At 54.4% G+C, this 22,724-nt stretch overlaps 1 protein-coding gene across 2 annotated transcripts; it reads right to left on the bottom strand.

The window, feature by feature from the left end:
• Positions 1 to 2,717: 2,717 nt before the first annotated feature.
• On the bottom strand, positions 2,718 to 21,212 carry PVALB (parvalbumin). Of its 2 annotated transcripts, none has more exons than XM_055329121.1 (5): positions 21,166 to 21,212; positions 18,830 to 18,897; positions 16,986 to 17,118; positions 15,706 to 15,815; positions 2,718 to 2,938 (listed from the first exon to the last, which is right to left on the bottom strand). In XM_055329121.1, exons 2-5 carry the CDS (start codon positions 18,888 to 18,890, stop codon positions 2,910 to 2,912), a joined length of 333 nt encoding a protein of 110 aa, XP_055185096.1. In that variant the 5' UTR covers positions 18,891 to 18,897; positions 21,166 to 21,212; the 3' UTR covers positions 2,718 to 2,909. The 2 variants fall into 2 exon arrangements, with proteins under 2 accessions (XP_055185096.1, XP_055185097.1); XM_055329122.1 differs by lacking the exon at positions 21,166 to 21,212 and adding an exon at positions 19,336 to 19,353.
• Between the last annotated feature and the right edge of the window lie 1,512 nt (positions 21,213 to 22,724).

Below are 22,724 nucleotides of genomic sequence, written 5' to 3'. Positions count from 1 at the left end.
AGGGAACACCCCTCCTCCCCCGACATGACCTTGGGCATCTTATGATCTCTGGTGGACATGGGTGTGAATTAGGTTTTCATACCTGTTTTCCCCATTTCACCTGCAGGAGAAGCTCAGATGCTGTAGCCCTGGCTGGGGGTGCCCATTGGGCGGGGGGGGGGGCTTCCCGAGAAGATGTTTTTTCTCCCTGTTTTGCTTAAGTTACTCTGTGTTGGATTTTGATCATTTCTAACAAAGAATCTTAATGGGTGTCCATCCATCCATCCATCCATCCATCCATCCATCCATCCATCTATCCACACATCCTGGCTGTGTGGGCTTACACTCATCACTTTCCTTTGTAAGACTTAGTTTCTGCATCTGTAAAATGGGAGTTTCATCACCTACCTTATGGGTGGTTTCAAGAATTCATGGGTATCCCATGCTCAGTTCCACTGAGGTAGGGAGAATGGCAGGGAGAGCAGAAAGGTCCAGGCTAAGAGAGCAGCTTGGAAGGGAGCGGTGGGGGACTGAGGGAGAAGGCAGAGATGAGGGATGATGGGTGGGAGAGGGGGGCTGGGCCATCCCCATGGACAGGGAAGGCTGTGCTTGGACTCAGGGTTCTGTTCTATGGATGGGGCAGTCACGGGACAGTTTTAGGCAGAACAATCAGATCTGATCTGGTCCACAAAGAACCCTCGGGGGCTCTGGGTGGAGAGTGGATTGAGGAGGGGAGGGGAGGCCAGGACACCGGCTAGGAAGCCACTGTGGCGGGCCAGGGGCCAGGGGAGCTGCCCCCAGCAGCTCTCAGAGCCAGCTTGGAGCCAGCTGACTTCCATGTGGTTAAGGGTCCCAGTGTATAGAAATGGCAAACCTGAGTTACCAACAGCACCTGGAGCTATGGTCTCATTAGAAGAGATGCCCAAAGTTTGGACTGGAGGCTCTTCAGGAATGTGACACCCTGGTCACAGGCCTCTGGGGGGGGACCCCTGCCCTAGTCTGGGATCAGGCCCGGATTCAGGCAGTGGTGATGAAGGTGAGGCGAATGGATGAAATCTAGAGCTCTGTAGTAGGAGGCAGGAGGAGGCTGGGGGACAGAAGGCCGGGGTCGCGTCACTTGTCATTACATTCCCCCACACACAACACCGCTGTACTCCTCACCCCCAGAAAGGTGCCCTCCCCTGGGGGAAGCCATCCTGTCCTTGTCCTGCTCATGGCCCCAGACAAATCCTGACCCTGGAGCCAATGTCCTGTGTCCCCTCGGAGGTTGAACAGCCCTGCTTTCAGACATGCTTGGCCGCTGGGGCACGTGCTGCCCTGAGTCTGAACTGTGATATGTGGGCTGTCATTCAGCTGTGAGTGGAGAGGCACTGACGGCCACCTCAGGCCAGCAGGCAGGGGTGGTCGGCACTGTTGCTGACCGGCCTGTCCTCACGGGGCCCTGCTCTGGTTTGCGGGGAGACGCTGCAGCTCCCCAGCCCAGCCACTCCTCCTGCATTACATGGGGCCCCTCTTCACCTTCCTCTGCCCTGAAACCTGCTGGGGCTGCCTGCCGCCCGGCCTCACCCTCAGTGAGGACCTTCTCTGATAGCCCGGCCCTTGATGACAGGGTAGGGCCCAGGACAAGGGGAGGGTGGCACTGCTGGGTGTGCAGTCTGGAGACTGATGTGAGGGAGGGAGAACACGCACCTGTTCCCTCCCCAAGGCTGTCATGGGAAAGAGCAGAAGCCATCCTGCTGGCATGCTTCCCTGGTCCCCCCAGCCTCCCCCTCACTCCTGTGGACAGGTGACTGACCCCACCTGTCTCCCCAGATGGGCACCACCCAGAACCCACCAATCAGGGCCCCTAGCCTTCAGGTCATAGTGACTGGTTGGTTACACACAGGTTCTGGTGGTGGCTGCCAAGGGTTGGGGACCCTGGCTCCATTATTTACTCATAGTGCAGTTTGGGGCAAATAGATAACTTTCTGGTGCCTCTGTATCCTCACCTGCACAAAGGGGACAGTAATAGTACTCCCTCTTAGGGCTGTTGTCCAGATGGAATCATGTAAAGGCACACAGGAAGTCCACAATAAACATCAGCTGCTGGTATTAATGCAACTAAGTTTGGAGTCTTCTGATGGAGTGATTGGGAAAGTGAAGCTTTTTTTTTTTTTTTTTTTTTGGTACTAGCGTTGAGCTGCTGGAGGAATCTTGCCATCATGAGGGAGAGCCTGCCTGATAATGAATCCAGCACAAAGGGACACGGTGCTCGGAGATGAGGGAAGAAGGACTTAATTCTATTGATATCACTTGAGCCCCTTGATCCAGCTGTTCCTGAAGACCTGCCTCTGGACTCTTTGGGCATAATCAAACCTTTTTTTTTCTTCCTTATTTACTTAAGTCACTCTGTGTTGAGTTTTGGTCATTTCTAATAGAGTCTTAAAGGGTGTCCATCCATCCATTGATCACAAGTCCTGGCTGGTATGGGCTTACACACATCACTTTTCTCTGTAAGACTTAGTTTCTGCATCTGTAAAATGGGAGTCTCATCACCTACCTTCTGTGTAGTTTCAAGGATTCATGGGCAACCCATGCACAGGGCCATTCTCAGTACCACAGGCTGAGGAGGCTCAGTAAATTTCCCTCCCTTCCTATCATTCTTGGCCTAAATCCTGCCCTGCCCCTGTGCAGGTGTGTCTGGAGAGCCAAGGCAGGCTCCATGCCCCACCAGGCCTGGGGCCTCCCGAGCAGTCGAATCCGATTGGTACAGCCTTTATTTTTTCTCCAGCATTTTTTCAGAAGAATGATGTCATTTGAGGGCCACAGGGGACGGGGAGAGTAAAAAATAACATAAACACACTGGACAGAAACACAGGAAGGGCATCAAGAGGATCTGAAATTGGGTGGTTGGGGCAGAAAGGTGGAGGACCTGGGGCAGTCAGAGCCTCTTAGCTTTCGGCCACCAGGGAGGAGAATTCTGCAAAAGAAGAGGACACAGAGAGGTGAGTCAGAGGTGAACAGTGTGGGAGGACGCACCACGGCCTGATCACTGGGCCGCGCACGGCGCTTCCTGTTGGGTCTCTCACCTGCTGCAGCCCTAGAGTGAGGGAATGAGTGAGTGTGGGAGAATGAATGAATGAATGAGGAATGGTGAGCCTACCACCTCTCTTTTTTGTGTTACTTTTAAAACACTTTTCATTCCAGTGTAGCGAACTGACGCTGTTACGTGTGGGCTGTACAATTCATTTCAGGCGTATCATACGCTACTCAGTCACTTGGTCGGTGCTCATCCAGATAAGTGTTCTCTTAATGAGCCTGCCATCTCTTTTGCTTCATGATGTCACGTCACCTGCAAATTCCTAATAATAACCACAGTGATGATAGCAGCAATCATCTGAATGTTTATCACATGCCAGCAACTATTCTAAGCACTTGATATTCGAGATTCCGTTCGACTCTGACAATGATCCTGTAATGCGCATGTGATCATTATCCCCATTCTACAGATGAGGAAGCTGAGGCTCATAGTCCAGCAGGATTTACAAGGCCACACAGCCAGTAACTAGCAGAGCCAGGGTTCACACCCAGTTCTGTCTGAGCCTCGTGGGACCCTGAGCTCCTCCTTTGCTCCTCATCTAATTGTTCCTCAGCTGCCCCCCAGGATCACCAGCAGAATCTAAGAAGACCCAGAGTCCCAGGCCCTTGCCCTAGGATTTCTGATTTAGGAGGCCTGGGGTCAGGGAGAAGTTATTTTAGTTGTTAAAGGTGATTCTGGTGAGCAATGTGGTTCAAGAACCAACCAATGTGTGCTCTTCCTCCTCGGAGGGCTGAGCAACACTCTGGAGAGACCTGAGCAGGTGACATCTCCACGCAGGTCAGCCAGGTGAGTGTGCACAGCGCTCAGAATGAGCTGGGCCCTGTCTCACACAGCTCATTGACTCACACAGCTCACACAGCTCATTGACTCAGGAAACTGGGAGTTAGTCCCATTTTATGAAAGGGGAAACCGAGGCCCAGAGAAGAAGTGACGTTTCGAGCCTCCGGGGTAATGAAGGGGTCAGGTGGGACTCAAGGTCTGGGGTCCAGATCTCTCCACAGGGCTTACCTTCGAGTCCACAGTGGGCTCACCTGCCCCTCCCACCCCAGGAGCATCTCCCTGCCCTGCTTGGCTGAATATTAATTGATGGCAGAGATCAGTGTCAGCACTAGGGGGACATCCAGTGTCCTACCACCGAATCCAGCTCCACCTAAATGAACAAAGGGATGGCCCCTACCAGGGAAGAGGAGACACAAGGGAGCCAAAGCTGATCCTTGCCCTGAAGGAACTTTGGGGTCTAGTCAGGGAAGAGACGGTACCTGGCAGGACATGCTCCATGCTGCTGGCCTTTTGTTTGAATCTCTAGTGTGTCAAGGGCATTCCCACCTCAGGATCTTTGCACCTGCTGTGCTCTCTGCCTGCAGTGCTCTCAGACTTTCCACAGCTACCTTCTTCTCACTCACCTGGTCCCTGCTCAGATGTCACTCCTCCTGGGGCCTCTCTGACCACTCTGGTGGAAGTAGTGACTCTCCCCTACTGTGATCCTCTTTGCTAGCACCAGTTTTTATTCTATTCACAGCACTTACCACTCTCGAAATACTTGTGAACATGTTCTTGCTTATTCATTCATTATCTGCCTCCCATTGGCTCATAAAGCTTCAGAGCCCACTCGCCTCGTTTCCTGCTCTGTCCCACCACCTGCCTCCAAGCCTGACACGTGCATTTGTGAATGGATGAAAGGCCCAGAGACTTCGCTGTCACAGGGAGAAGAGGTGCCCTCTACTTAAGGTGTCAGCAAAACTTCAGAGGGAAGATGGCTTCTGAAAGAGTCTCATGAGAAGGTGCAGGATTCCCACAGGAGAAAGCAGAGAATGGGGAAGGGGTCATAGGCGGTGGCTTTTCACGGGCAGGCTCAGAAGGCAGGAAACAATGGGGTGGATTTGGGAAAGACCCAGTAGCCATGCTGGGCTGGTGTCTCGCATGATAGGGCTTGTGCCATGAAAAGGCCTGAGCCCCCAGTCTGGCTCCACCGCGCATGGGCTGTGTGACCTTAGACAAACACCTGGCCTCTGAGCCTTACCGTCCTCAATCATAAAAGGAAGAAAAGTCAGCGCTGCTTCTTGGGAGCACTGGGAGATCATCAGAAGGGATGTGCTGGTGGCCAGGAGGCCCTCGGCTCCCACCATGAGCTCCTCTGCCCCTGTTCTCCATGGCTTCCCCACTGTGGGGTCCTGGCTGTGGCAGCCACAGGGTCACAAGGGCTACTGCTCAGCAGCCAGGTCTTCTGAGACCTTTATTTGGAATAAAGGGAACCCAGGGAATGTCTGCCCTGTTGTTTTTCTCTCCAGGGGACAAGAGAGGACAAGAAAGAGTTTGCCGCCCTCGGCCACGATGCATCTCTGAGACGCTGTGTCCCCGGCCTGCCAGAGAGTGTGGGGCCCCAGGTAAGCCCCCACTGCATCCAGAAAGGATTGGGAGCCAGGGTTCCAGGCTCTGCCTGCTGTGTTTGCTGAGAAATGCGCCTCTCTGGGTGTCAGTCTAGGTGTCTTTCAGGGCAGCAAAGGTAGAGGCAGCCTCAATTTCTCAGGAGGGACCCGTGAAAACAGACCGGGAAGTGGCCTCAGGAACCACTGAGGTACCAGGGCTCCTTGATATGCATGCCACCCTCTCCAGACTTTGTGAGAAGCGATCCCTTGGTTTCCATCCTGGGCCATGGTACCAGGTACCATGGTACCATGTGAAATATCAGCCCTGGGGGACGCCGCATGTGGACTCGCCGGGCTGTTGTCACGGCTCTTCTGTAAAGCTACCACTATTGCCAAATAAAAAAGCGAAAAAACTAAAAGCAACCAAACTGAACACATGCTCCCACCATGGGAATAACTGGTGGGATCCGTGCCAGGTAGAGGGACGCATCCCTGGTCTCCTCATCTTCCTGGGATGTGAGCTAGGAAGTGGACACCACCCTCTCCTGTCCCCAGGCTGTCCCTGAGGACAGGAGAGGCGAGCGACCTGAATTCGGGGGCCTAGGTACTAACTCCAGGTGGGAGAGAGAGCATGTCCTCCAGCTGGTCCTGAACCCACGGAGTCACAGGCTGAGTGGAAACAGCAAGGGGCAGGGATAGAACACAAACAGCAAATACTCCAAAAATCCCTCCCGTGAGCTGGGGTCAAAGTGTCCACTTTGTCAGCCGGGGACTCCTGTGACCCTACAACACCTGGGTGAGGCAGGTGGTTCTTCTGATGTCTCTGATTAGTACTGTCCATTTTTATAGAATTTAAGAATTCTTATTTATTGAATGCCAAGTGGGAAGTGTTATATGTATTACATATATTATCTCACTAAATTCTCATGACTACTCCATGGGAGAGATGCTTTTGTCTGCATTTTACAGATGGGGAAACTGAGCCCCAAAAGTTAAGTAGCTTGACCAAGATCCCACAGCAGACGTGAGTCAAGCTACTGCTTTTAGGCTCCCTCCTTTACCCTGGAGCTTTCCGGCCTACTTTGACCCAGGTATAGAGTGACCCATGAGCCAGCTCAAATATCACCACCCCCATGACTCTGTCATATTAGCCCTGTTTTATTTACTTCATGGTACTTAGCACCCTTCTGAAATGAGCTTATTTATGGTCTTAGGTCTTTTTTGTTGGTCTCCTTGTACTAGAATGTAAACTCCAGGAGGCCAGGGAGCCTTGACTTGTCTACAACTTTCTTAGCAATAGAGTAAAATAATAAAATGACAAATGGATAGATGGAAGGATGGATGGATAGATGGATAAACAGACAGATGGATGGCTGGTTCATGAGTCCTCCATGGGCTCTATAAAACAAATGCTAAATGGCGCTAATAAACAAATGCCAAATGGATGGACAGATGGATGGATGGGCGGATGGCTGGCTGGCTGGCTGGCTGATGAGTCCTCCGTGGGGTTCGACAAATTCCGACTTGCCTCATATAATTCTCACAAGAGCCCTGGGCGGTCAGTGGGGTGATTCCCATTTTGTAGATGGAGAAACGGAGGCCTAGAGAGGTGAAGGGTCAGGGTCATGCAGAAAATAAAAGGCAGAGGCAGGATTTGGTGTGTGGTCTGAGGTGCACGCCTTGTCTGAATGTGGCGAGGCTGTTCCTGATCGGGCTGGCATCCCAGATCGGGTGCAAGCAGGGACTCTTAACCTGCCATTTAATCTGGAAAACTGGCCAGGGCTGACGTATCCTGTCTCTGGGCACTGGGTTTGCTCTGTGCTGGGATAAAGGAGACATGAATCTGTCTGCCAATGCCGGCTCACGGAGAGACTGTCAAGAGGGGAAGTTGGTCCTTACAGTTTCCCGACCTGCACTGACCTCCCTAACCCTTACCCTACAAACAACGGGTCCTTGGGCTGCTCATCAGCAAAGAGCCAGTTTACCACCTTCACACTAGGTAGCATTTGGTGTGGTCAGCATGAAGGTGACCAGGGAATGCCAACCAGGGGGTGCCCCTGAAAAGCCAGGCATTTCAGAGCCTGACTGGGAGATATGTTGGACCTGTAGCGATTTCAAAAGCCTCTGAAAACAGGCCCCTCCACCCACCCTGGGATCTACTCTGAAGCAGCCAGGATGTCACAATGGCCACATGCCCTGGCTTTTTGCAGAGAACACTAGATTCTAATTTTATCCTCCCAGAAGCTGGAGCAGTGCATTTTATAGACAAATTGAGGGCAGGGGTCACCTCTCCTGGACCTTTTGTATGTAGCTCAGGGCAGAGTTCTTAGCAATCAGCCAATTAACGAGCTATGCTCTTATATAAAAAAAAAAGTCTCCTCTAAAATGCCCAGGTTTCTCCTTAAAAACAAATGAACAAACATACAAAGTCCTGCAGAGTCTAAGTCAACTGATTTGGCAGTAGGATGCTGGGATGGGGAGCGAGGAGGGGGTTCTGACCTTGGTTCTGCCTCCTGCTCACGTCCGCACAAGACCCTCACCCCTCCAGGTTGTGCTTTCCCCCTCTATGCAATGTCGGGGCTAGAAGATGCCTTTCTAGCTCTCCCGCAGTGCTTAGAGCAAGGGCCCTGGGAGTCAACTCCCAACTCCCATTTCTGCTTCCATGACCTTGAACTAGAGATTTACTTCACCTCACCGTGCCTCCATTTCCCCATCTGTAAAATGGAGCTCCTTGGCTCATTCAGAGGAGCCTGCATTACAGCTCTTATCACAGGTCCGATACACAGCCGGCACTCAGCATTTGGTAGCTGTTGTTATCAGGGTGCTTCTACAGCTCAGCTACCTTGAACCAAGCCTACGACGTGCCTGGCTGCTGCCTGGCACAGAACGAGCAAGGCCTGGCAAGTGGCACCATCACATTGACTTTCTGGCGTGGTTGTTGTTATCACCCACCATTTCCTGTCCCCGCCCGGTACCTGGAGCTGGGTCTGCTTCTGGTTCCTTCACTTCCTGACTGGGTGGCCTATGGTCACTACTTTATTTTTATTTTTTTACAAATGTGATCATGCCTGCTTGCTCGGCTGTTGGGAAGCCCAAATGAGCAAATACAGAAGGATGCCTGGTCTTTGTTAGTTCCATCTCCCTTGGGTCTCCTCTCCATCTGACACAGGTGGGAGCTTCAAAATGTCCACAAAAATCCTGAGACAAAGACAGGATGTGAGCAGAAGAGGGCAGTGTGTGTGTGTGTGTGGGGGGGCAGCCCAAAGAGTGGGCAGCTGACCTGCTACAAGTTTCTGGCACCACCTATGCCATCAAGTTAGGATCCCACCTCCAGTGTGCCCATCCATGGACACTCAGCCTCTGACCCTCAGTTTCAGTGTCTGTAAAAAGGGGATAGGGCTCCCGTGAGGACCACATGGGGTAATTGGAGGAGAAGCGCCCGGCACAGCGGTGCCCCACACACAGAGGGAGCGGAGCGCATCTAAATCACATCTCACCAGGGAGATGCGAGGGATGGTGTTCCTCCAGAGGGACCCGGAGCCCTGCCCTGGGCCCCTGGGGTGGGGTGGAGAGGGTCAGAGGATGGGAGGGCTCAGCCCTCTCCCTTCCCATAGGAAGCTGAAATTAGCCTAATTAGGTCTGTCCCAGTCCCAGTGCCGTGGGGATTGGACAAATTTAGAAGCTATTGACAGGTGAGACCAGCACATGCTGACAGCCCCAAGTGAAACTGAGACAGACCTTGAGTCAGCGCTTGGAAAGCTCTTCCCTTCCCTCTGTCGTGATGACCAGGATGGAGGCACCCGCCTCCTGGTTTATCACCTCGCCTCTAAATAGCTCCTGGGCTGGGTTTCTTATACATTGGTATTGCAAACACGGATCACCTTCCCACCCCAGAGAACGGGAGGCAGGGTTATTTGGGGTCAAGCCAGACGGCCACGGGGAGCAGCGTCAACAGTCCTGGGGGCTTGCTCTGTGCCAGGCGCTGCCCTGGGTGTCATCCTGTTGCATCTGCACTGGCTCTCTTGTCCCCATTTTGCCAACAGGGAAACTGAGTCTGCGAGTCACTGAGCCAGGAAGATTCTAACTCAGGCATGGCTTACATGGTGGTGGTGGGGGGGCGTCTCTCTCTCAGATGCTGGGGTTCCAGGCCCTGATCCCTGGAAGCAGGAGAGGGATCAGAGGAGAGGGGGCATCTTCCTCCCACCCCCCGTCCCGTCCCTCCTGTTCGCCTCCCAGGAGGGCAGCTCTAGAAGGAGCGCCGCTTCCTCTCCCTTTGCTCCATCTTATCTAGCCCCGCACAAGGCAGGGAGCCTCCATCCACTGGGGAACTGAAGAAGGCATCTCCCTAAGCCCAGAGACCATTTATAACCCGAATGTCCCTCTGCACAGCCGGGCTGAGGGAGTGGCAGTCAGGAGACACGGGTTCCCTTCTGCCAAGGATTTCTGTGTGACTTTGGCTCACACCCTCCACCCAGGCCTGTTACCATGACTCTCAGTGGGGATCGTCAACTCTGTCCCCCTCCACCCCGACCTTATGGGGCCGGTGTGAAGACAGGGAGACCGGACAACGCCGCACACAGCGAAGCACTCTGCCGCCGGGACCACGGCTGGCCCCGATGTGCACGTCCTGCCTTCCCCGCACACCAGGTCCCACAGGGGCTGGAGGGCTGCAGGACCTCTCCTGCAGTCCCTCTCGCTGTCCTCGCATCCTAGACCCCGTTTTCTTTCCTTCAAGGGCTGGTATTCCACAAGAGTTTCGAGGTGGCTTCCCAGACAAGGCACATATATAAAATAGGAAAGGAATCATTTCCAGAACACTCTCTTAATGCAAGCAGCAGCCCTTGGAGGGGGGTATTTATGTTCCCACCTTGGGATGAGGAGGCGGGGGCCAGGGAGAGAAAAGGGCTTGGCCGTCCACACCGCGTCCACACACGCACTCTGCAGGTTGGATTTTCAGCCTGACTTCAGGTGCTTCGGCCCAAGGGCTCACTCCCTCACTCCCGCCCACCAAGCTAAGTGGGCCGCTTAAGGATAAAAGAGAACAGATTTCACCAAGAAGGAAGCAGAAAACCAAGTGCCTTGAGGCACATGAGTGGAACAGACCGCAGTGGTCCAGCAATAATTATGATGAAATTTTCCAGCAACAGAAGCACAAGGCAAACCACAGGGTCTCGGGCTGGAATAGGCTGGAAGCCTTGGAAACAGGACCCATCACTGGGATCAGGTTTTGGGAAACCCATAACTATGATCGATGATGGATTTTGTGTGTGTGTGTGTGTGTGTGTGTGTGTGAGAGAGAGAGAGAGAGAGAGAGGGAGAGAGAGAGAGAGGGAGAGGGAGAGAGAGAGAGAGAGAGAGAGAATGCAGGGTGTGCAGATCTTGTCCACAGCACTGTGGGGAACAGTGGGATATCGAGTCAGTGTCAAGGTTTGGAGCGGCCCAGATGCTGATTAGCTGTGGGATCCCGGGCAAGTCGCCCCACTTCCCAGAGTCTCGGGTTGCATGTCTGTACAGTGAGGGTATATCTCGTGGAGCTGCCGTGAGGGCTGCACGAGCTAGAAGAGCTACAGCCGGGGCGCAGTGCCCGGCACACAGGACGGGCCACATGGGTGGTAACCGCTAGTCCTGTCAGCCTGCTTATCCCACAAGGGCAGCATTGCTCTGGGGTAGCTAGAGCCCAGGCAGGGGACACATCTGTGTGAGAGGCAGGGTGGTGGGGGCGGTGGGTAGGGTAAGGGGTGGGGGTGGGGTTCCTGGCTGGCCCTCCGAGTCTGCTACTGAGTGACCCTGGGCGCTTAACCCCTCAGTGCCTCGGCGTCCTCATCTGTAGAAGGGGAAGAGTGATGGCACCTGCCTTCTAGGATCACTGTAAGGTGGTGGTTCTCAGAGTGTGGTCCCCGTAGCATCAGCACCACCCAGGAACTTGGTGGAAATGTGAACACTGGGGCCCCACTCCGGTCCTAAGGAATCAGAAGCTCTGGGGTTCGGGCATGGCCATCTGTGTTGTGAAAAGCCCTCCAGTGACTCTGATGTTGGCTCTAGTTTGAGACGCACCAGTGTGAGGGGCAGAGAGTTGAGAGGAGCCTGTAATTTAGCAGTCTCACCTGCCCTTGGTGCCTGGTTTTGCAACCATGGCTGGGTTTGGGGGTTCCTTCCACCTCTGTCCAGTTTCTCTCTCCTTTCCGGCCTTAAAATCTTCCTTTACCAGCTCTGCACCAGCGTCTCAAGGGTGGCTTTGGAGAATCGATCGACCATATCTATAAAAGTCTTTGAGCTTCCTGGAAGTAGCTACCCCAGAGACGGGAATGCAAAGGGTTATTATTAGAACTTTGTCTTTCTATCCCCTTCCTTCAATCTGGGGTCCTTAAGGACCTGGTAAGCATCACTCACCTTGAGAGGGCAAACAGTGGGAGACGAAGGCGGTCCTGCTTTTACAATCCCCCAGCACCTGCTACGTGCAAGCCCTCAGCCCACATGGGTCTCCAGCCTTTGCCTGCAGACTTCTCCCTACACACTACACTTCCTCATCACTGTGTCCCCAGAGCTGGCCAAGTATTCACTCATTCATTCATTTGGCAAACTTTCCTTGTGTGCCAGGCACTATTCTAGGTGGTGGGGTCAGAATGGAACAAAACAAAGTTCCTGCTCTTGAGGAGCTGGCATGGCCTTCGGGGGAGAAAGAAGCCAGTTATGGGTCGGTATGTAAAACCATCTTAGGGCGGATGCTCACTGAACTCAATGAATGAATAAAGCACACAGCACAGGGCATGTGCTTTGAGTCCAGCAGACATGAACTCGGATCCTGACCACGTCTCTTCTGAGACAAGAAACTTAGGCAAACCCCTTACCCTCTCTGAGGCTTAAGTGTCCTGGGATAGTTAATAAAATGAGGATAGTAATAGTATCCACCTCAGAGGCAGCGAGGAAGATAGAAGGTAAAATGTTAAGCACAGTGCCTGACACACAGTAAGTGCTCGGTGACATTAGATGTTACAGACGCCTGGATGGCTCAGGGGTTGAGCATCTGCTTTTGGCTCAGGTTGTGATCCCAGGGTCCTGGGATTGAGTCCTGCATTGGGCTCCCCGCAGGGAGACTGCTTCTCCCTCTGCCTGTGTCTCTGTGTCTCTCATGAAAAAAATACATAAAATCTTTTTAAAAAGTTAGATATCACTGCTAATATTGTTCAAGGTGGCACAGGCTCAGCTGGTCCTCTGCCTAGAGGTTTATTCACTGGGGCATCCATGGAGTCCCAGTCCTGGCAGGGACCCCAGTGATTGGCTAATGATCTGACTCCTGATTGTAAAGATCAGGTCCCTGAAGGTCAGAGGGGGTTTTCCGTGACTTGCCTCAGGTCCCACCAGGAGTTGAAAGCATCCTCGGGCTGATGGGCAGGCAGGGCTCAGAACCCTTTGCCTTTAGAGGAAACAGGCAGGAAAGCAGAGTGCCTGAAACAGGACCTCCCAGGGGCCTGCAAAGGCCTCTGCTCCTATCTCACTGCCTATTGGGCACCCTCCAGAAAAAGTACCAGGTTTGGGGTGGAGGTGGGGGGAAGGTATCTGCATCTTCCCATTTCAAAGGTGCACCATGTGGGGGCCCCCTTGCTGCCTCAGGGGATCTGTTCTCGCTGCCCCCTGTTTCTCCTCCTGCCCCACCCTGCTTCATTCTGTGCAGACCCCCAGACCTTCCCCAGGTCAGCCTGAGCTTGAACTGCACTGGCAGACCAACCAGGGTTTGCACCCAGTGTACCTTGGGCGCCGGCACTGCCCTTTCTGCACCTGCACTTGTCATGGGTGATGCAGGGTTCGGTTCTGGGCTGGGCACACATTACCATTCTGGGAACAATCCTCTTTCTCTTTCTGCCCCTTGCAAAACAACCTTCTTGCCCCTTTCTAAACATCCCTAAACCTCCCAGCCTGTGTCTTTGCTGAAACCAACGCCTCACCCTGAGCTCTCCCAGAACCATCCCCCTCGTGCCCCCCGACTCCAACTAGCGGCTTCCAGTCCCCAGTCTCCAATCTGCCTAAGCACCACTGTCTCTCCCGTTCCAGAAGGCTCCTCTGCACCTTCCTGGCATTGCCCTTCCTTTGTGTACATATACATAGAACTGCAAGCAACTTGCAGATAGAATAGAAATAGTATCGTAGCTGCTGTTTGCTGAGTACTTGCAATGTGCTGGGCGCTGCGCTCAACACACATCGTGTCATGGAATCCTCACAGATGCCAGTGAGCCGTGTGTTGTCATGCCCAGTTTATCGACGAGCAACCGGGCTCAGGGTGGCTGAGCCGGTGCTGTGGGGCACCCAGCCAGGAAAAGTGCCTCTGGGAGTAGGGTCTAATTCATCTTTACCTCCCTGACAGCCTGGCACAGGCCTGTCACCCAGTAAACGTCTGCTGGACTTGTTGGAAGAGTTGAGTTAGCTCTTTAAGGATGGGAGATGGGCAGGGAGGGAAGCAGGGAAGCAGCCTAAGAGGGATCTGGCCTGGTTTTTCTTTATCATGTAGGTCGCTCGTGAGCAGCCAACCATGAAGACCCTGCCTACGGCTTCCAAGCTGTGGCCATAGTAGCTGCAAATAAAAATGGGAAGCAGGTCTGGACGTCTGGGTTGGGGTCCTGGCGGAAAGCCCTGGCTCAGGGTGCCACTCACCACTCACCGGAACCGCCAAGACCAGCCTCCTATTTCCCTTCAGCACTTTCTGCTCTGGCTCCTTTAAAATCACCTCCCTCCTTCACAGCTGCAGGAGAGACAGCTGGGACCGGAAGGCCAGGCGACTCGCTGCATCTGACCTTGCTCGAGTTTCTCTCCATTATGGTCTCTAACATAAAACTTTCATAAACTACACCCATATTCAGAACGCTTTTAACTTTCCCAGAGCCATATTGTGTCAATAGCCACTTAATTTTCACAACGAGCCCAAGCAGGTCTTAGGATTAAATTGTGCACGTCACTTGCCAGGCACAGGAACTGGGTGGAAAGAGGTGGCAGGGCCAAGGTCATAGCTGGGGGACAGGCCGAGGGGAGGCAGAGCGTGGGGGGCTGGACTTTACACTCAGGAAAGGATGTTTATCAAGTGCCTGCTCTGGGGCAGGTGTGGGCTACATACTGGATATAAAAGGATGAAGACAACCTAGTCCCTATTTTTAAAAATGTAGTTAACAAACACATATGTAGCACTGACTCTGTGCCAGACACTATTCTAAACCCTTTACACATTAACACATCTAATCCTCACGACAATCCCATGAGAAAAGGACTATCATTATCCTCAGTTCAGAGATGAGAAAACTGAAGCCCACAGTAGTTACTCGAATTGCCCAAAGTCACACGGCCAGAAAGTGGTAGGGATTGGAACCCAGAGGCCAACTTTTCTCTTAGGTTGACAGGAAGGACCATTATGAGATGTGGCACAGCTTGCTGGAAATTGTTCTTCTAAATCCCCACTTGCCCACTTAGGTCCTAGCTCTGTGAACAGGCCAAGCACCTCAGCCTCAGTTTGGTCCATCTGCAAAATGGAGATCATTCCCAAAGCTGTTGGGGTGCTAAGAAAGATAAGGCTGCTGGGGTGTGCTCTGTGAACGCTAGTTAGATCAGAATGGAGAAGGAGAAGGATGTGGGATGGTGGACCGCCAGCCCCTCATCTGTTCTGAAAGCAAAGCCTGAAAAGCAGGGCATGGCCAGATATTCCTTTTCCTAATTCCCAGCTGATTGCTGGCTGGCTGTTTTTCCTGGCTCACTTACAATGCTGGAAGGGTATATTTGGGTGAAGCCAAAACAGGTTTTTAAAACCCAAAGTTACAGGATACCAAGACAAGATGCTGAAGAGGATAGAAGATAAGGAATTTCCATCCCTGGAATCTGAGAACATGAGAGCCCACAGGGTGCTTGGGGATCAGCTGGCCTCATCTCCTCAGGTTACGGTTGGAAGACGGAGGCCCAGAGAAGGACAGAGATGGCCCAAGGTCACACAGCCAGTTTGGGCAGAGCCAGGACCGGAACCCAGGGAAAAGTGCAGAATTGAGGGGAAAGCCCCAAATTCTCCTTGATTCCCTACACAGTGGGAATTTAAAAAAAAATCTATTCCTTTTGGGTTGTTCAGGTTTGTGTGTGTGTGTGTGTGTGTGTGTGTGTGTGTGTGTGTGTGTGTCAGAGCTCTCACACCTAATCCTGGGGAGTGTGGGACCCCTCCTCTCGCCTTCCTGTGACAGAGATGGCTCCGAGCTTTTAGCATCCAAACATCCCCAGATCCATGATGTGCTCTGGCCACAGGTCACGGCTACTCACCATCGACCCCAATCTTGCCATCCCCGTCCTTGTCTCCAGCGGCCATCAGCGTCTTGGTTTCTTTCACAGACAGGTCTCTGGCATCTGGGGAGAAGCCCTTCAGGATGAATCTGGGGAGAAAATCCAGGGAGGCAGTCAGGTGGAGGTCACCTTGTGCAGGAACAGCGTCTGATGGTGGGCTGGTCTCTAACCGGGATAGGTGGCCAGCAGCAGGCACACACGCTGCTGTGCTGGGCCCGGGAGCCCTGGCTGTGGCTGTGCTTGCACGGGTGAGTGTGCAAGGAAGGACGAGCTGTCCTCAGGGAAAGGTCGACCTCACTTCAGGCAGGGCACTTGCGTTCCTTTATTCAGCCAACCCAACAAATGCAAAAGTGTCTTCTCTGTGCTGGGACCATGCTGGAAACCCCGGGGCACAGAGAAGGAAGCCACCTGAAAAAATGAGGAGGAGGTCGAGTACTCAGAGACCAGACAGGGTGATGGATGCAATGATAGTGCTCAAAGGATGCATCCATCCCACCTGGGGTGAGGGGAGGCTTCCTGGAGAAGGTGGCACCTGGAGGACAAGTAGAAGTCAGAAGTCAGCCTGTGCGTATGTGTGTTGGTGGGTAGGTAGAAGGAGAAAGTTCTAGACAAAGGGTACCCTTGCGAGATGATTTGGGGTGAGATTTGGGGGAGTCCCTATGGAAAGGTCTCTCTCCACACCCTCCCCCTTCTCTTTAGGACAAAATTTAAGACTGTCTTGGCTAGAGAGTGACATAAGGCACAGCTGGGTGGGCAGACAGGAGCCAGGTGCATTTTCCTAGTCATTATCTTCCCCTCCTCTGCTTTGCTCCCAGGACTCCTGACCCCCAAACTTGGTTCTGCATCCCCCCCACCACTTGTCCAGACACTGCTTTAGCTGCGCTGGTGCCAACTTGTGGGGGGGTCCGCAGGATGGTGGATGGCACCTTTTAGGCAAATGAGAAATCAATGAAATAAATACTCCAGCAAGCGCTCCCTGTCTTGCACATGGCGTTAGGCATCCAGAAAACCTGCCTCTTCATTGTGCATTAAATTATTAAGTAGCATCATCCCATTAGCAATATTAAGTGGCTATAATTTAATCTAGTTAGTTGCACTTTCTGCGGCAGATTTCATTCTTCCGGAAGCAACAGTGGGGAGGCCCAGCTATTTTCTGCCAGCGGTGCAGAGAGAAGGGCAGATCTGATGGGCACTCGGAAGCCAGAGTCCCAACCCCAACTCCCTCTCGGGATGGACAGCCCCTGCAGGCCTCAGTTTACCCCAGCTCATCCTCCTCGATGAAGCCGCTCTTGTCTTTATCCAGGATGTGGAACACCTTCTTTACATCATCCGGGCTCTTTTTCTTTAGGCCAACCATTTGGAAGAACTTTTTATGGTCGAAGGAGTCGACAGCTGTGGGGGTGGGGTGGAGAGGAGTGGGTGAAAATAAGGACAAAGGAGGGGCAGTAGAGAAGAGCAGAAGGGGGGTGTCACTGCATTTGCTGATTGACCTCCCTAGGCCAGCGCTGAGGGGTCATGGGGTGCGCCTCTGTGGGAGGGCTGACGGAGCCCAGAGCAGCCCAGGGAGGGATGGTGCTTTGCCCAAGGTCACACAGGTAGAAGTGGAAGAGGCAGACTTGCCCCTACATGTATCTGTACCCTTCACCATTAGCCTTTGAAGGCAGGGGAACCTCCTGGGTTCCATGAAGGTTTTTGGGTGTCACTGAGTGGGGGTGGGTAGGGGAATGGGAGGCTGTGTGAACATGGTGTGTGTATGTGGGGTTGACCTTTTGTGTTGCCAGAAAATCCATGGACCCAGGGAGGACAAGTTTCTCCCAAGGTCACAGAGTGGGAGGAGGAAGGGGGAGGACCCAGAAATCCTGGCTTTGCCACAGATAACAATTGCAGTGGGAGTTGGGGGAGTGTTGTAAGCTCCCCAGGAAGTCCCAGTTAAGTTTCTTCTAAGAGGGAGCAAGGTGGGTCATAGAGTAGTGTGGGTGGGTTAACCCAGCACCGAGGGGAGGGTCACCTCCAAGAGCTGCTTCATACCCTGAGGAGGGGATGCTAAGCAGAAGGGAAATGGGAAGCCCCCTCCCCAATTTTCTGTCCCGAGCTCCCTTTCAGAACCACCCAGAGAAGAAACAATGTTAGAGTAATTTAAGGGTGCATGGGGGGTGGGGTGGGGGTCCTGTTGAGAGTCATGTTCTCTCCTCAGCCCTGGGCTGAGGTGGGGACAGTTGCTCTGTCCACCCCTGATAAGAAGGTATAGGACCAAGCCCTGGAGGTGAGCTTAGTCCTAAGCCCCCTTTGGCTGTGCTAGGTGACCTTGGGCAAGTTTCTGGTTGTCTCCCAGCCTCAGTTTCTGCACCTGGGTGAGGAGAGGGAGGGAGCAGGTAGGCAGCCAAGTGCTCAAAGCCGGGGCAGCTCAGAGAGGTTCCAGCGTGAGCTCCCCTCCCGGCCACAGGGCCACAGACTTAGGCTGGAAGTTGCAAGCCCCGAGGATGCTCTCCACGGGATTGGGCAGAGCAGAGCACCAGCTGCGGGAAGGTCACCCCACTCACTCGCTCGCAGTGCCGCCTACGCGGGGGGTAGTGGTGGGGTGTCGTCTGAGCCCCAGAGAGGGGCTTGGACAGCAGGGGAGCCAACCGCCCCAGCCAGCCGGGAAGAGTCCCAGAGTCCCGTTCTGAACGGGGGTGGGGGGGTGGGGGGGGTGGTCTCCCACAGGGGCTGCTTGGAGAGAAGGCGTGTGCACCTACAGCCCCTCCAAGTTCCTTAAAGGGGAAGCATCAAGCCCCACACAAGGACCTAGAGGTTCCGCTTACGACCCGGTCTCTGCCCTTTGTCCGGGACCCCGAGTCCTCGCAGCGCGGCCACCCGGCCTCTGGCACCGGCAAGTTTCGGTCGTCGGGCGGAGCGCGGGGCCTCCCCACCGGCCCCCTGCGCCAGGTCCCGCCCGGGAGGAGTTTGGGAAATGCGGGGAGCCCCCTGCTCCGTCCCGCCCGCGCCCCGCAGGATGCGTGGGCAGGGGAGCGCCGCGGAGGACGGGTCAGCCCGGGGGCCAGCGGGCGTGCGGGGGCCAGGGTGGTGGATGGGGCGAGGGCCGGGGAGGGGAGAGCGTGCTCACCGGTAAAGGCCCCCACTGCCTTCTTGATGTCCTCAGCGTTGAGCAAGTCTGTCATCGACATCCTGCAACTGTTTGAGCGGGCAGAGCAAGTGCGAAAAGATTAAAAAGTGCTTTTCTCATCATTTCTGCTCATATGACCAGCGCTGCAGTGATGCGCGCCGGGCGCACGCCCGCCGGCCTGGCGCAGAGCCAGGGGGCGCGGGGCTGGGCGCGCAGCCAGAGGCGCTCGGAGGCCCCGCGCCGCCGCCGACCCGCCGCACCGCGCCGCCCCCGCCGGGGGTCCCCGGGATCCCAGGGGGTCGACTCTGGAACCAGCGGGGCCCGGAGGGTTCGCCTGCCGTCAAGGGCACGCGGGAGGCGCCAGCCTGGTGCAGCGCAGCGTCTCGGGTCGGTGCACCTCGGAGTGCGCGCGCCCCTGTCCCTCCGATTCCGGAGGGACCGTCAGGGGCCCGGCCTACACCCCGGTGGGACCCTCGGCCCTCCTCCCATTCTCTCTCCGCTCCTACCTCCGCCTCAGCTCTGGTCTGTCCTGGATGCAAATTTATGCTGCAAAATCAGCGCTGAGGTCTGGAAACCTGACCCTCAGGCCGCTGGGAGGAGGTGGCACGGATGGGATAGGGCTGCCGCTCAAGCCCTCTCCGGATGCCCCATCCCACATCTGGCCAGGGATGCACTGAAATCATTTTTTTTTTTTCCAAAGAACTGTTCTCAGATCTCCTCTAGCTACTTGCTCCCCTGGTCTCCTGAGTATAGGAGTAGAGCGTGGGTCCAGACCCCTGCCCCCACAAACATTTTGGGAGAGGATAGGGTGGGAGAGGCCACTTGAAATCTGTATACACCCTCTCCCCACTTGGAGACCAGAAGACCCATGTTTGGAGGAGAGGCTGGTACCATTGGACCACATTTTCTAAACAAGCTCAGCAGTTTTTATGGCTTGAACTTCATCTCTGGGAAATGTGACACTTCCTAATCTTAGGCAGCCAGAGACCAGTTGCATTCTTTCCCACAGTCTCCCAACAAGGATTCAGGCAGCAACCAGCTGCCTCCACAATATGTGGAGCACTGGACGGGGAGTCAGGATGCCTGGGTTCTAGATCTATGGCTGTGCTAAGTCCCTGTGTGACCTTGGGTTCTGACCTTCCCCTTTCCTGGTCGTCTGTCTCCCTCTCTTGCGTTGATGGTCTTGGTGGTCCTTTGTAGGGGGATCTCGAGACTCCAACGGAGGGTGTAGGCAGGTGGGCCAGGGCTGAATCCTGGTGCCACTTGGTGGGCGGCTGGGGAGAACTGTCCAGCTGCTCGAGTTCCGGCACACTCGCTGTCAACACTGTCTCCCTCCGCTCAGCCCTGGACAGCTGCCCTTCCTGGAAACCTTAGGACGATGCTGCTCCGACTGCCCCCTCCCTGTGAGTCAGCTCCTCAGTCTGCAGCCCTCCAGCTGGCTTCCAAGGGGCAGAGGCTGTAGCCCCTGACCCACTGTCTCTTGCTGCATGGCCTTCCACAGACCCCTCAGCTGCCCTCCTGTCTCGGCCCTGAGCCAAGCTGTTCACGTGGACATGCTGGGCTTCTGTGCAATCATTTCAACTCCCAGGCTCAGCTTCCCCCAGGGGCCTAATTGGAGAGTCTGTTTCCCTAGCTAAAGGATCTTTATGCTATACTGATGGGGAAACTGAGGCCAGAGAGGGTCAGTGAATGGCCTAAGGACACACAGTGTCCTTAGTGGCAGTGTCAGAGAGAGACCCCCTCCCCGGTCTGCTAACTTGGAGTTCAGTGACTCTCGTCCGTGGAGCCCCTTTCCACTGCCCAGGACCCAGCCCTGTCAAGTTCCACCTGTCCGAGCCACAGACCATGCCCAAACACTGACCCTCGTGGCAAAGGCTGGGCCCATCCTCCCTCCTTCCTCCATCTCTCCCTGCTAAAGAAGCCTTCCATCAACTTGACAACCTCTCTGGGCTGGGGTCTACCCAGCCAGAGCACCAGGTGCTGTTATTGGGGTCGACCTGCCAGCCCCCCACACCCTTCCTCCTGCCTCCGCTGCCCACTCATGGGCCTCCTCTGATGGCATCACCAGACTCTACAGATGCCTGGCTCCACCCCTCTCGTTTCACAGGTGGAGAACCCAAGTCCCAGCCAGGGGGAGGGATTTGTCCTAGGTCACATCAGGAGTTCGGGTGGAGAGCCCAGGAATTCATACTCTCAGGCCTGGATTCCACAGCTGCTGACCTTTCAGCACCCACTCCCAGCCCCGTGTCACTAGGGGTAGGGGCAAGGCGGCTGTCCCTTCCATCTGGCCTCCTCCCGACTGCATCCAATCTCCAGCCTCAGTAGCTGCCACTCACCTTGGGTGGGGGTGGAGGGCTGGAACCCAAAAGGCCTGGCCGGTGGGAGGTCCTGCAGGGAAGTGAGCCTGGCAGTGGGATGGCCACCTATATAGGCTTCTGCTCTGGCTATTTTGGGAGGAGGCGCTACCCCCAGCCCCCAGCCCCCTCCCCTTCTGGTGTCAGGTACTTCCCAGCCATAGTGCTGGGTATGGGTATCACATTCACCCTCCTTGGGCCCATCAAGCCAGGCCTATTAATAACGCTTGGCCCCTGCCTCCCTCCGGGGCCCAAAACTGAGGCACAGGCAGGGCTCTCCTCTTCCACGAAGCCTTCCGTGATCACTTTAGATGGCAGCACTGTTCCTGCCCTCCCAAATCTTGCAAGAAAAGGAAGAGAAAAGGCGAGCAAATGAATGGGACAGGAACTGTCCTCCATGCACGGAGCTGGACTAGGTTCTTATACGTACGCCACCTCCTCACCACAGCCTTGCTGTGTGGGCCTGGTCACGCTCACGTGGATGAAGAAACAGCACAAAGATGCTGGGTGTGATGGGAGTTACTACTCAAAGCCATAAACCCGTGGCCGGGAGTGGGCCAAGTACTTTCTGGACATGATTTAGTGCCTAGAGATGTGTTCTGCATGCTTTCTGACAAGGAAAGCTTTCCCATCTCCCCACCTATAAAGTGAGCTCAATGAGAGGCAAACTTTGCTCTGTGGGTGGGTTTGGGGGCCTAAGAACACCCTGAAATTATATGCAAAACATCACATGCAGATGTGCTCTTGTAAAGCAAAGACCTGTGGCTTTTATGAGATTTGCAGAGGTATCTCTGGCACGATGTGTCTGGCATCCAAGAGGTCATGCTTGAAAAGCATGAATGAATGAGTGAATGAATGAATGAATTTAACAAATAGTTACCAAGTATCTAGTATGAATACCATGAACATTTCCTATCCTCATCGTCAACCTTAAAAAAAATTTCCAGGGCGCTGACATTATCTGCAGGGAAGTTCAGTTCTTGATGCCGACATAAGGAGGCCTGTCCTCTGTGCAAAATCTCTTTGGGAGAGAAGCTGCACCAAGTACCTTGTTGACCACTGGCTCCATGGAGGGAAAGAGCAGAGGGTGGACTGCATGGGGAAGCTGGTGCCAGCGACTGGGTGTGTTGTACCTCTGGTGAGCGCTGATGGAGGGGTCTGGATTAGCGCAAGGGTAGTGGCAACAGGGAGGAGTGAGAGATAGGGAACCTCTTGAGGGAGACTCTTCCAGGCTTGAGGTCTGTGATGAACAAGATGGATGACCCTGAGCTGACTGTGAGTTTGCAAGCTGAGGTTCATTGGAGGAAGGTGGTGCTGCTGTGCAAGGTGGTGAGTCTGGGGGATGACACAGAGTTGAGAATCCTAGGATGTTAGGGCTGAGATAGGCTCCGTAATGATCTACTACAACCTGCTCGGGTAAAGATGAAGAAACCAAGGCCAAGGTGACAGACCCCAATCACGCAGAGAGTGGTGGGCCAGCCAGGACGTCGTGTTGGATCTAGGGTGCCCGGAGGACATTCTGGTGGAGATGCCCAGTGATG

The sequence above is a fragment of the Nyctereutes procyonoides genome, unplaced genomic scaffold (assembly GCF_905146905.1).
Source record: "Nyctereutes procyonoides isolate TBG_1078 unplaced genomic scaffold, NYPRO_anot_genome, whole genome shotgun sequence".
Taxonomy (NCBI): Eukaryota; Metazoa; Chordata; class Mammalia; order Carnivora; family Canidae; genus Nyctereutes; species Nyctereutes procyonoides.
The sequence above is the reverse complement of the archived record's forward strand: the minus strand, read 5'-3'. Positions and strand labels throughout refer to the sequence as shown.